Source organism: Palaemon carinicauda, chromosome 1 (assembly GCF_036898095.1).
Source record: "Palaemon carinicauda isolate YSFRI2023 chromosome 1, ASM3689809v2, whole genome shotgun sequence".
Classification (NCBI taxonomy): domain Eukaryota; kingdom Metazoa; phylum Arthropoda; class Malacostraca; order Decapoda; family Palaemonidae; genus Palaemon; species Palaemon carinicauda.
Window position 1 is genome coordinate 9,164,739 of NC_090725.1, and position 12,755 is coordinate 9,177,493.

A 12,755-nucleotide genomic window follows, 5' to 3' on the forward strand; every position below is an offset into this window, starting at 1 on the left:
TTATTATTCAAAATGCCGTTTGATAGAATACCAGAAAAGGGAAATCATAAAAGGAAACATTTAACGAGCCATACTAGTTGTCTTACGGCTTATCTCATATTGTCGACATTATTTTTAGACAAGTGGAAGCTCTTTTTATTTTAGGAACCAAAATTTTGGTCAAGATTTATTGATTTAACAACTGAAATAGAGTAGTACGTTAAATACATCAATAAACATTTATTACGAAATGAACTGTACGGCTGGCAACGGTGCAATTGTATTGGTTTTTGGTGACGTCATACGCATGCGCTTCCCTGCCTACCCCTCGCTCTACAGATATTGTTTACAAGTGTTGACCGGCCATTGTTACTCTGGATAATATCCTTGTTTTAACAAATTGACTAACGTTTATAGGCAATTATGAGTATGGAGGTGGATGCACAAAACTCGGCGGCCTCTGACGTGTTGGACATTTTAGTGGAGGACGACAGCAACGGTAAGAAAACCTTGAGACTTCTCGCCATTGAGCTTCTTGGTCATTCCCAGGGTGGTGGCCAATGGCAGCACCGGTGTATGGCCGTCTAACAAACAACGGTGGTAGTTTTTTGCCAAATTTATACTTGGGATACATCACGGCCTTATCTTGTTATGGCTTTTATGTAATGCGATCAATATAAATTAGATCTTAGATTTGTATATAGTAACGATTACGGATCATGTTGATAAGCCATCAGTTCGGTTTGAATTTCATTTTCCGGCAAGCATTTATCCCATAAATTTGTCCATTTCAACATCTATAAAGCTTTCAGGCTAAGCCTGACATTTAAAATGTTGAAGCTTTGTAAAGTAAGGCGTGAAATGGAAAACTGCTTGAGCCCTAAGGTCAAGAACGAGATGACCACCGAATGCAATCACGATGAAGGCACACCAGATTTGTCTGGTAAGCAAAAGCAAGGTTTAATTTTTTTGGATTTTGGTGTCTAGTACTTGGTCATCAAGATTGTTTTTTTTTGGGGGGGTGTATGTATGAAAGTGGCCACCTGTATGTATTGTTATGTCTACCTTAGAGTATGGCATTGTAACGCGGGTGGGGGGCACGGGGCGTCAGTCCACCCCCCCCCCCCCTATTAGGTAAGTAAGCAAGGACATGGCTTGTGAGTTAGGTTAGGGGGGAGAGTTTTGGTTAGTTGACGTCCATCTTTAATGAACGTATGAGGAACTGGCCGCTGATATATAAAGGCTTTTTTTTTTTTGAACACTGTTCCCCACGTGATTTTAAACAGCATATATCAATTAATCATTACTACTTCATTAGGTGTCACGATTTAATCTGATGCGGTTGGTCAAAATAGAAAATGATTCGACCACCTGAAATTTTCTAAGTGGTTTTGATCCACACCCTGACACTGGTAGCTCCTGCTTAGTTTCCAAGCTTTCCCAATAGATAGCCCATGTCGTCCCATGCTAAGAATCGTTCATTTTTATAATTTAATGCATGTCATCAATATACATTCTAACCCCTCTGTTAAGTTTGTACTTGGTTGGGACCTGTCCTTTACAGTGGCATTTGATACTGCTGTAATAATTATCATGAATTGTTAGGTAGGAGAAAGGTCGTTATAATGCGTTGTTCGCTGAAGCCACTGCCAATTTACTCTTGTCATAAAATTTCCCCCAAGCATTGCTTCCTGCTTGACTAGAATAACACCCGTTTGGCGGCGCTCCGTTCGCCTATCTGCTGTTGCCGCAATCTTTAACATTTATTGATGTTTGTACTTATGATTTCGCTAATCCCAACAATCGACATCTTAACCCCTTGTTAAGATGTTTTCCCGATAGTTTTTCTTTGAGCGGTGTTAAGTTTATTAGTCATATAGTTCAGCTTGAAGCATTGAGGACATTAAGGTTTTTAGACCTTAAGGACTTTAGCGACTATGAACATTTGTATTTTTACATTGTGGTTAAGATGTAATTTAGAGTGCTGCCATTTTATAAAAGTTTACCCCTATTATTACAATGCGGTCAAGATATAATTTAAGAGTGCTGCCCATCGCTTTTTTTCCTGTAGGGGAAAGACCTAGGAAGGGGGTCCGGGGCCTTGCCCCCAGCTAGGGGTTGTGACCTGGGAACTAATAGGTTAGGTTAGGTGGGTTACGTCATTAGGAAGGTAAGGACATGGCTTGTAGGTCAGGTTGGGGGGGATTAGTTGTTGCCCATTTTCCCACACGTTTCAGACATTCATGCGCTGAGTGGTCCTCGTATGTAGATTGTTTAGTGAATTCATTATTTCATTCTGTTAAACTAACCATGAAAAAATCGATTGGTGACGTTTTTCACTATTTTCGGACGATCGCGACCGTGTCCTAGTATGTAGTTTGTGTGGACAGGCATTTACAAAACTAGTGAATTCATTATTTCATTCTGTTAAACTTCCCATGAAAAATTTCATGGGTGATGATTATTACTCTCATTTTACGATCGCGACCCTGTCCTAGTATGTAGTTTGTTGGGGCAAGCATTTACAAAACTAGTGAATTCATTATTTCATTCTGTTGAACTTCCTGTGAAAAATGCCATTGGTGACGATTTTTACTGTACTTTCTGACGATCGAGACCTTGCCCTAGTGTGTGAACTTAGTGTTTTGTAGGGTGGTTGGAGAGACTATTCTTACAGCAGCGAACAGCGATGAATATGCCATTTCTTGGGGGGGGGGGATAAACATGCTCTTTTTCTTGTGTATTCCATATAATAGGTGTTTTTTGTGTGAAATAGTGGTTTTTTGTGGGGCTGGAGTTTGGAGTCCAATAGCTCAAAAACGGTCATTTGCCGCATTTTTAAATCTTCAGAAACTTTCAAAACTCCTGTAATTACAGCATTTCCTTTATTTTTTATGCCAAAAATCATAGTTTTCTTAGAGAAATTTACCCAAGATTGTGGGTATTTGCTGGGTGTCAAGTCATAGTTCAAAAATTAAGTATCGATGTATCGACTTCACTAAATCTTACTTATATTACATAACAAGTTAAATTGGTTTCATTAAACAACAGAACATTGGAACTCGCTTCATTGATTAGGTCTTTTCCCATAACACTACGTAGAGTTCCACATTATTATTATTATTACTAACCAAGCTACAACCCTAGTTGGAAAAGCAAGATGCTATAAGCCCAGGGGCTCCAACAGGGAAAAATAGCCCAGTGAGGAAAGGAAATAAATAAATGAAGAGAACAAATTAACAATAAATCATTCTAAAAACAGTAACAACGTCAAAACAGACATGTCATATACAGTATAAACTATTAACAGCATCAAAAACAAATATGTCATAAATAAACTATAAAAGACTCATGTCCGCCTGGTCAACAAAAAAGCATTTGCTCCAACTTTGAACTTTTGAAGTTCTACTGATTCAACCACCCGATTAGGAAGATCATTCCACAACTTGGTAACAGCTGGAATAAAACTTCTAGAGTACTGCGTAGTATTGGCAGAAACCTCTATTTATGAAGTTAGAGGCTTAATTATAGAATGGTGTAATATATGGTATATGGAAAATTATACTGGTTTTTAATGTTTTCTATGGTGATTTGGACGTTTTTTATTATTCGGGGCAGAAATGCATTGCTTCGAGTTATGGTGGATCAACTACCATAACTGAAAAGCTATGGCGTTGCTCTAGATATTGTCATCAATTACGTTTGAAACGCCTTAGAATATAGTGTACTTGTGTAATTGTGTTGATATTTGAATTATCTATTTTAACTGTTTCCATCAGTCATAAAGAGAGCGACGGTAATAAAATGCCGACAAAACACGAACTTTAGTTTGCTAGGACTCTGACACAAAACAGGTTTTCCACCCCATTTTCTATGATGTCGTTCGTAAGTGTTCCTCGTTTTTAATTGAGCTAGTTATTTATTGGTTTTTACTCTGCCGTATGCTCGCTTCGCTCTCAATTAAACATTATTTCACTACTGTTTTGGCAAGAGGAACGTGTGTAGCTACGCACGTTAGCCTTATGTGTTAGTATTTCGGCATTATCAATTACACAAAGTAAACAATAGAGTGAATACACTCTTAAGAAAGGGGTGAGTTGTAGCTTCATGATCCTGCATGTTTGAACATGGACTTGGCTTCCATTTCAGATGCTCAGACTAAATATATCACACGTTTCTACCCTAATCTTTTGTTATTAACATGGTCAATAAAATGAATGCCGGTTGATTCGGATCAGATTCTGACCTTAGTCGTGGCTGATTCGTACCATGTTTTTAGAGTCATTTGGATAATTAGTTAGGCTCATTCGAACCATTTGCTAGGCTGTTTTGATCTCAGTGATCTGACATTTGACCTGGACTATTGTCTCCTGAGGAGACAATTCCAGAGGAGTTTTTTAGAAGAACCGTTGTAGTTGGTGGAAAGAAGCATTTCATATTTTGTACAGCAAAACAAGCAAATTCTCTAATCAAAGGCAAAACATGGGACTTTAAAAGTAGTTAAGCAACCTTTTAATCAATTAGTTTATTAATTGTTTTGTCAAGAGTGAGGACTGCATGAAACCGATTCCTTTCTGTTTTGTGATAATATCTGATAAAGAGGTCAAAGGACCATATAGCAGTTCCTAAAGCTGATATTTGGAATTTTACCAGCAGTTCCTAGTGTTTCATCATTTGTAGTTGATTTTGAGGCAGGTTTGTGGAAAGCTATTTGATCGGTTTTTAATGACCCAGTAGTAAAGGGCTGTGTTTCACTGTTTTGCACAAGCTTGTGGAGAAAAGTTCAGGAATTGGGATTGCAAACGTTCTACTGTAGGAGGGACATGTATAAAATATAAAAAAAAAAAAAAAAAAAAAAAAGTTCTTGCTTTGCCCTTTTTACCCCACGACGATCTTGCGGAAGCTTCTAGTGAACTTCCAGGAAAGGCAAGTGTAATTGGACCAGTAAGACAATTTAGGAATTACATAAGGGAAACATGGATGCACCATAGGATATGGAAAGTGGAGAACAGGGCATTATTTGGGCACAGTATAAGAACAAATAATGATGTTGAAGGATGGCATCATAAACTAAACAAAAGTGCCAAAAAGGTAACCTCCCATTTTACTTGTTGATAAATGTGCTTTATTTAGAGACTAAGGAAATCTTATTCAGATTAAGATTGCCAAAAAGGGCAAACTAAAGAGGTGTCAAAGAAAACTGGTAAAAGAAATTCAAGGGCGGATCTTGGGATTTTGGAAGGACTACAATGATAGGAAGATTACGACTGGCCAGAGACTGAAGAAGTGTGCCTATATATATGTGTAAGATCCTAATGTGTAAATGAAGGAGTAAAGCATGAGTTGCTTTGGGTTGTTAGGTTATTTTTCCTCATCCACAGTGGCCAAAGTTGATTAACACAGGTAACTTTTGCTTTAATTTTACATTAAATGTACGCTCATTAACTGGTGTTTATAATTGGGCCGAATCAGCATTAATACAGTTCCGAAAGAGCCAGAAAAAGGTACAAATAAGCTGTACTTCAATCAAATAAGGGCTATGATTATAGTACTTCATATTCCAATATTGAAAATGAATAGCAAAGCATCAAATTATAAAACAACAGGCCCTTTATTCTGTTAGAACAAGTACTTATGGCAGAAGCACCACCTATCTGTGTTTTTCGGAACCATTGCATGGTAGGAGGCTCCTATGTTATGTGCTTTGACAACAAAAGGTACAAAACCGGTAATTTTTTTTATTAGAATCTGTAACTACGTTCATAGAGGTTTTCGCCAGTATTATATGGTATTCAAAATCATGTATTTGCAAAGATCTATTCAATTATTTGAGTTTCAATGTACTAAGTACTATTGCACCATTTTATAATTGAACCAATTTAGCTTTTAAATCAAACTAAGTTTTGCTCCTTTTGTTATCTTAACACGGGTTTAGAAAACAAAAAGATAGGTGGTGCCTGTCTGTATAGTTACTTTTCACGCAAAATATATGGCCTGTTTTACATCTAAACTAACTGGTTTTCAGTATTGGAATATAATGTAATTACAGCTCTTCTTTTGTTAATACTGTAACATAAGGTTAGGCTGTGATATGTTCAGTTTGATAATAGAACATGGAAGCCTAATCCATGTTCGAACATGGGCTGTAGTGCGAAGCTACAACTTGGCCCCGTTAGGTATGTCAAAATACTAGCCCATGATATAAACGCACATAGAGAAAAATTACCGCTGGCCGGAACTTGGGATTGGGAACCAGCAAGAGAGTAGTAAATTGTGAGCTATGGAAGAGCAAAAACCAATTGAGCTAAGTGATGGATGTATTAATAATTGACAAAATATTAGGCCACATGGCTTAAGTGCTTAGTGAAATGTTCCACATGACAGGACATACCTGTAGGAACAATGAGCCAATGTTCATCTGCAATCGAAGCCAGCTACGGTAGAACTAAAGCCAATAAATAGTTAGTGTTAATTTGGCACATTGAATTACGGTCATTTCGCCCACATATAAGAGTCAACATACATGTAAAATTAAGAAAGTGGTGAAACAAAAAACGTTTGTTAACAAATAGATGCATATATGCAAGATTCAGAAAGCAGTTAACAAAAAATTAATAATAAATTTTATCAAAAGACAGTTAAATAAATGTATTACTATTCAGAAAGTATTTTTTTTTTTTATTAAAAGACAGTTACATGTAATATTCAGATAGTGACAAAGAATTGAAGAAACTTTTATTAAAATATACACACATCTAAATCAAGTTCAGTACACACTACACATGCAGGATTCAGCTGCGCACTGGGCCATTCAGGTGAGCACATGCTTTCAGCAACTCATGTGTTCCTCCCAAAGAGTAAATATTCGTCCCTGTAAGTGTGTATATTTTATCCTTTGGATCCTTCGTAGTTTTGTTTCGGATACTAGCCTCTTTGTGGAGAAGTGATGGGATGGGATGTTGGTTCGTCAGTGAAGGTGCAAGTATTACACTTCCAATGGATGGAAATACCGGATTTCATAGCTGCCCAGTAATCAGCACGAGATACGCCAGTATTGCATTTCCTGTGTTACCACCTCCCACACATGTCGCACAGCAGACCACCTTGCCTTGCCCTTGCAGGGACGAGACACTGAATACACGCGACTGTGCAGTCTACCATCTTGCCAGGAATCGTTTTATTCTATGGTCAATACAAGGACATGAGGTAGGGGAGGAGCATGGGGAAGAAGAGGTAGTTTGTGATGACGTCACAACTGAAGTACCTACTAGTAAAGAGGCCTCAATTGGACAATCTTCCCTCATGAATATCACCATGAGCCATCCAGTAGTATAGTAGAAATCAGGTTGGCAACCCCGCCACAGTGTGGGCAAAATTACTTAACAGTGTGGGCGGAATAACTCCACAGTGTGGGCGAAATGACTACACAGTGTGGGCGAAATAACTCTATAGTGTGCCGAAATAGCATGTGGGCGAAATGACCGGATACTGGCATATTAACATGTACAGGTAGATACACAAGATTAAGGACGAATTTTTAGTATGTTAAACACAGCTCAATAGAAAATGCGATTGAAAAGTTCATTTAAATACAGTATCATACAATTAGACTGGTACATTGTATATTTTAAGGGCTTTACAGTCATTTGTCACATGCCAGTTTGCCCTCGTATAAAGTCAATTCGCCTTCATACAAGTTTATTCTCCACAGATTCCTTGCCATGTGTGCTGATTGTTATACATTGTTGGAGTATTTATATACCATAACCATATTTTTGCTACAAGGAAGAATAACATCCCAAGCCAGAATGCCTCTGGGATGTAAACAAAAATAGTGGCAATAAAGAAAGTGTTAACATACAGTACATATATTATTACTAGCAAAACTTGAATTCGCTATAAGAAATTATCGAGTGCTGGCTTGTTTGGCATTTGTCTTTCTCTGCTTAATGGGGGCTGGGGCATAATAACTCGTGTATCAGTCGAATATAGTGTTAAGTATTTCTCTCTCTAACTTCATTTTTTGTTTACATTTGGGTGGACTGATGGTGAAATATTGGCGTTGCACATGTGTTGCTTGCGTTTGCTTTTGCGAGCTGTTTTTTTTTTTTTTTTTGACAATCATTACCTGGAGAAGTATTGAATTAAAAACTCAAGATAGAGACGACCATCGAAATCTAACAGAGGCCCTTTGCGTCAATAGGCGTAGGTGGAGATGATGAGGGTCATTACTTGGCCTTTTAAACCAATTACGTGCTTCCGAATATGTACAGTATGCATTCCCATATGTTGTTCTACGACTGCTATTTTTCACTACCATCACAAAAAAATGTCTCCAAGAGGGAAGTACAATCTACTTCTAAATTCAGTGTATTTTATTCTGTTGGAAATTAGGATGAAAATGCTCTCCGTTCAGTGTATAGCTATTGTTGCTCATGTGAAGGTGAAAAAATATCCACAAAATAGTGACTCATGGGGCTGGTGTGCACAGCACATCTATGTACCGCTTGTCAGATCATAGGAGCAGTGAGGTTATTTGTGAGTGTAGCAAAAACAATTAGGAGGACGTGAAGTGAATCGGAGAGAATTGTGATACTTTTTCATCCACTTTCATGAACCATATATTTTTCCAACTGGTTATCTTTTGTTTATTTAGCATTTCTGACCATTATCATTGCTGCAAACCACACTTTTTTTTTTTTTTTTTTTTTCCCACTCCCAAAAATAGTTTCCCTCTGGTGACCCCCTTAATTGTTATGAACAGGTGGTTACAATTCCAACTGGTTATCTTGTGTTTATTTAGCATTGCTGCTAATCACTGGTTTTTGGCATTGCCCCACTCCCCCGAAAAGTAGTATCCCTCTGGTGTCCCCAATAATTGTCATGAACAGGTGGTCACAGATGCATAAAACACACGATAGCCAGTAGGAACAATATGTGGTTCATGTATTTGGCTAGAAATTGAAGTATCATATATTTATTGAAAATAATAACCTTCCATAACCAGCAAGGGAGGGAAACTAGTTATTATTATTGGCGTCTATTTAGCATTTCTGACAATTATCATTGCTGCTAATCACTTGTTTTGGAATTGCTCCACTCCTCCAGAAAATGGTATCCCACTGGTGTCCCCAATAATTGTCATGAACAGGTGGTCACAAATGCATGAAACACATGATAGTGAGTGGGAACTATGTGGTTCATTTATTTGGCTAGAAATTGAAGTACAGTATCATATATTTATTAAAATTAGTTCCCTTCCATAACCAGCAAGGAAGGGAAACTAGTTATTGTTAATAGTGTTATTTCAGTACTGTTGGCTGTATGGACAATTGCAAATGAAACGATGTTGGCGAATGCATTCCATTGTGTTGGAGAAATGACCTTTTGAGGGAAAGGGCATATGGCCGAAATGAGGAGATACATTTTAAGGTCTTTCGAACCCGTAGCTTTTCAGTTATGATAGTCGACCCACCATAACTCGAAAACTAAGGATTTCTGCCGGGAATCATCATGCAGAATGTTTTTCCGGGGCTTCTGCAACTGGTAGTAGATCACCTGAAAGAAATTCCTCCACATCCAGATCTACTCAAACAAACACACGCAACATCTATCACAAGAATGTCCAGTCGCTTTTGACTTCATGCCAGGAGACTATCCAGCCTCTCCTCTCACGGAGAGGCTTTTCGCAACAGGCTGCGAAAAATGTGTCCAAACATCTACGTAAGTCTTCCACGGCAGTGTATCAGGCCAAGTGGATAGTCTTCTGTTGTTGGTGTCGTGGAAGGGGTATCTCTCCCCTCGATACCACTATTACTGTAATAGCAGAGTTCCTTATTTACCTTTGAGAGGAAAAACACCTTTCAGTTTCAGCAGTGGAAGTTTATAGCTCAGCCTTAACCTTACCCTTCTATTTTAATGGTGAAGATCTTTCCTCTTCATCTGAGCTTTCTTTACTCATACAGAGTTATGAGATCACTTGCCCTCAGTTGGAGATTAGACCACCTCCTTGGTACTAGGATTGTGTCCTGACATCCCTTAAGGGTCCTCCTTACGTAGCACTATGCCATGGAAAGGACCGTAATCTCACTTTGAATATGGCGTTCGTGCTCTCTTTAGTGTCAGCAAAGCGAGTTCACATGGTGTCTCATACGACATCGCCCATTCAAGGGGAAGGGGGGGGGGTGATGCTCGGCATAGTCCCAGAATTTAATGCTAAGACTCAAAATCAGTCTGTCACGGATCCTAGATTTGGGACCTTCCAGATAGCGAGTCTCCGTATTGTAACCAAGGACCCAGATCAACTGGTACTTTGGCCAGTAAGGAGCTTGAGATATGACCTTGAATGTACTGCAGCAACAAAGACCCTGGCTTTCAGCCCTATTTGTAAGCTCGGGCAGAACGAAGAGAAGGGTCACCAAGAACATGATCTTGGATTTGTAATTTCATAGTTTGTTCTCCAATAAGACCCTCCTCCAGCTCGACAACTTATAGCTCATGATGTCAGGGGCATCAGTACGTCCCTGGCATTTAAGAGAAACTACTCAGTTTCTCAAGTGATGGAAGCGGCAAACTACTTTCACCGCCCACTATCTCAAAGAAAGACGTGACCCACAGAAGGGTCGATACTTTTGCTATCGGCCCTGTGGTAGTTGCACAACTACGGGTTTAAAATACCTCAGGCTAGCCAGAAACTGGACTTCACCCACTAACTCAAGGTTTGTTAGTGTGGGAGCAAATGATAAATTCGGAGATAAATTGTATTTTTTCCCTAACTAATGCAAACCTGTAGTAGTTTTAAAAAAATTGTCCCGCCATCACCTGTCCCCTTGAAGTCTTGCCTGCAATGGAAAAGGAAGCAGCTCTATGAACTGAGAGTAGAGATAGGTGGCTGGCGGTACTCCCCAGCCACTCCCTACCGACCCACAACAGTGGTAAGGTTGCCACCTCGCATTTTCTTTTGTCAGTTTGCTGCCTTCCAGCTTCGCCGAAAGAGATAGCCTATGTAAACAACTACAGGTTTGTATTAGTTAGGGAAAATAAAAATTATTTCCAAATTTGTTATTTTTAGTGGTATTTCATTTTCTGTAACATTGTACATTATTTAAAAAGACACTTTTCACTATGTAATTGTTGTTACTCATATGAAAGGGGAAAAGGTCACCAAAATAATGACCTACATGGTTGGTGTGCGCACCACCAACTGAGTGCAGGTGGTTGACGACTTTACGGCCACTTTTGCGACTGTAATGAAATACATTTTCTTTGGTAAAAATTTGTAATTTCATTTATTGATAAATTACATGATCCATTTTTAGTTGAAAAATACATTAAATCCCTTGAGGCCTGTTGAGTTCACATATGTCTAGCAACGTCATATTTTTAGTGGAAAGAGTGGGAAAACTGTGATTTCCTTTTAATAGGTTTCAGATTATTATTCCCATTATTGAAATATCGAGGAACCCTCCAAGTATTTCTAATGTCTAAAGAAATGTTCAGATTTAATAATGAATTGAAACTGAAATATAGTATGAAACTTTGAAAATGAACTACCCGTAGGGAGAAAGAGAGAGCATTCATATGATAATAATGATACGGTAGTGGGTATAAAGAAATTTTATGAAAACTGATATCCTATAACATATTGGTGCTGATGTAGTATTCATTATGAAGATATGTTGAATAAGTTTAATTACATAACAATACGCCTTTTTACTCGTGTGTGCGCATATTCTCTGTACAGTAGTGAAAGCTTCAGATCAGTTGATCACAACCAAAGTTAAGACAAAAAATGGGCAATAATTGTTTAATAAAGCACAATTAACTTCTTCAAAGTCATGATTTTTTAAGATGCGATAAAGTTTTCTGCTATAACTAGGAATCCGATGTGAGAGAGCGATTTATATGATAACTAGTGATAATAGCTTTAATGAAGTGTGTGAAAACTGAACCAAGAAAATGAAATAATATACTCTACAATAAGAAAATGTTAATATATAACCAAGATGATTACAGTATCATAACGACTTAATAAATCTACGGAAATCTCTTGTATCAAAGAGAAAGACTTAAAGCTGTCAGTGGATTCGAAGGAGACTTGCTTTCAAATACCTGTCCAACAATGTGTACCCCCCTCTTTGCCGTTGATGGAGTGGTGTGCCAGTTCAAAGCCTTGTGCTTCCGACTGTCCACATCTCCAGGTGATTATGAAAGTGCTCACTGTGGTCGCAGCTTGGATGAGGCTGCTGAGGTATTTCAACGACTGTCTGATCCTGACCTCATCTAAACGGTAGTTGAGTCAGGATCAGTATCGACACCACTCCTGTCGGCATCTAGAAATCATGGTAAATCGGGAAAAGCAGTCTCATGACCCAGAAGACATTGCACTGTGACGGGCCGAGAGAGGATGTGTGAGATCAAAGGCAGATTGGAAACGACTGAGTTTTATATTAAGGAACAATCTTCTTTATATACAAAACGGCAAGGCAACAGGACATGGCATGTTCGAGGGACAGACAAAGTTCAGAGCAAAACCGGAGACATGATCATTCAGGTTCTTTTTAGTGCGAGGGAAGAGCGCAGATACAAGCATGATATATACAATAGGAATTATGTACAATTGTGTGACACACGGTTGGTACAGCACCGTTGATCTGGTTGTTCAAACTAGAATTAAGAATAGTAGGATTACTTCAGCCTGCTGATGTGATTTTTTGACGCAGACTTGGTGTTCACGTTTCTATCATCGTGACCAGGGACTTCATTCTATTCACAGG

At 38.5% G+C, this 12,755-nt stretch overlaps 1 protein-coding gene across 6 annotated transcripts in view; it reads left to right on the forward strand.

Moving 5' to 3' along the window:
• Positions 1-289: 289 nt before the first annotated feature.
• The window catches only part of Adar (Adenosine deaminase acting on RNA), an 83,857-nt gene continuing 71,391 nt past the window's right edge, over positions 290-12,755 (forward strand). For 2 of the 6 annotated variants that reach the window (XM_068379875.1, XM_068379864.1), the window contains exon 1: positions 291-478. Coding sequence is in view for 4 of the 6 variants with exons in the window: in XM_068379864.1 (XP_068235965.1) it covers positions 403-478 (76 nt within the window). In the remaining 2 variants the exon portion in view is untranslated. Of the gene's footprint in view, positions 479-516; positions 923-7,080; positions 7,186-12,755 lie in introns of those variants that run through there. The other 4 variants (XM_068379856.1, XM_068379861.1, XM_068379868.1 and 1 more) reach the window with 3 other exon arrangements.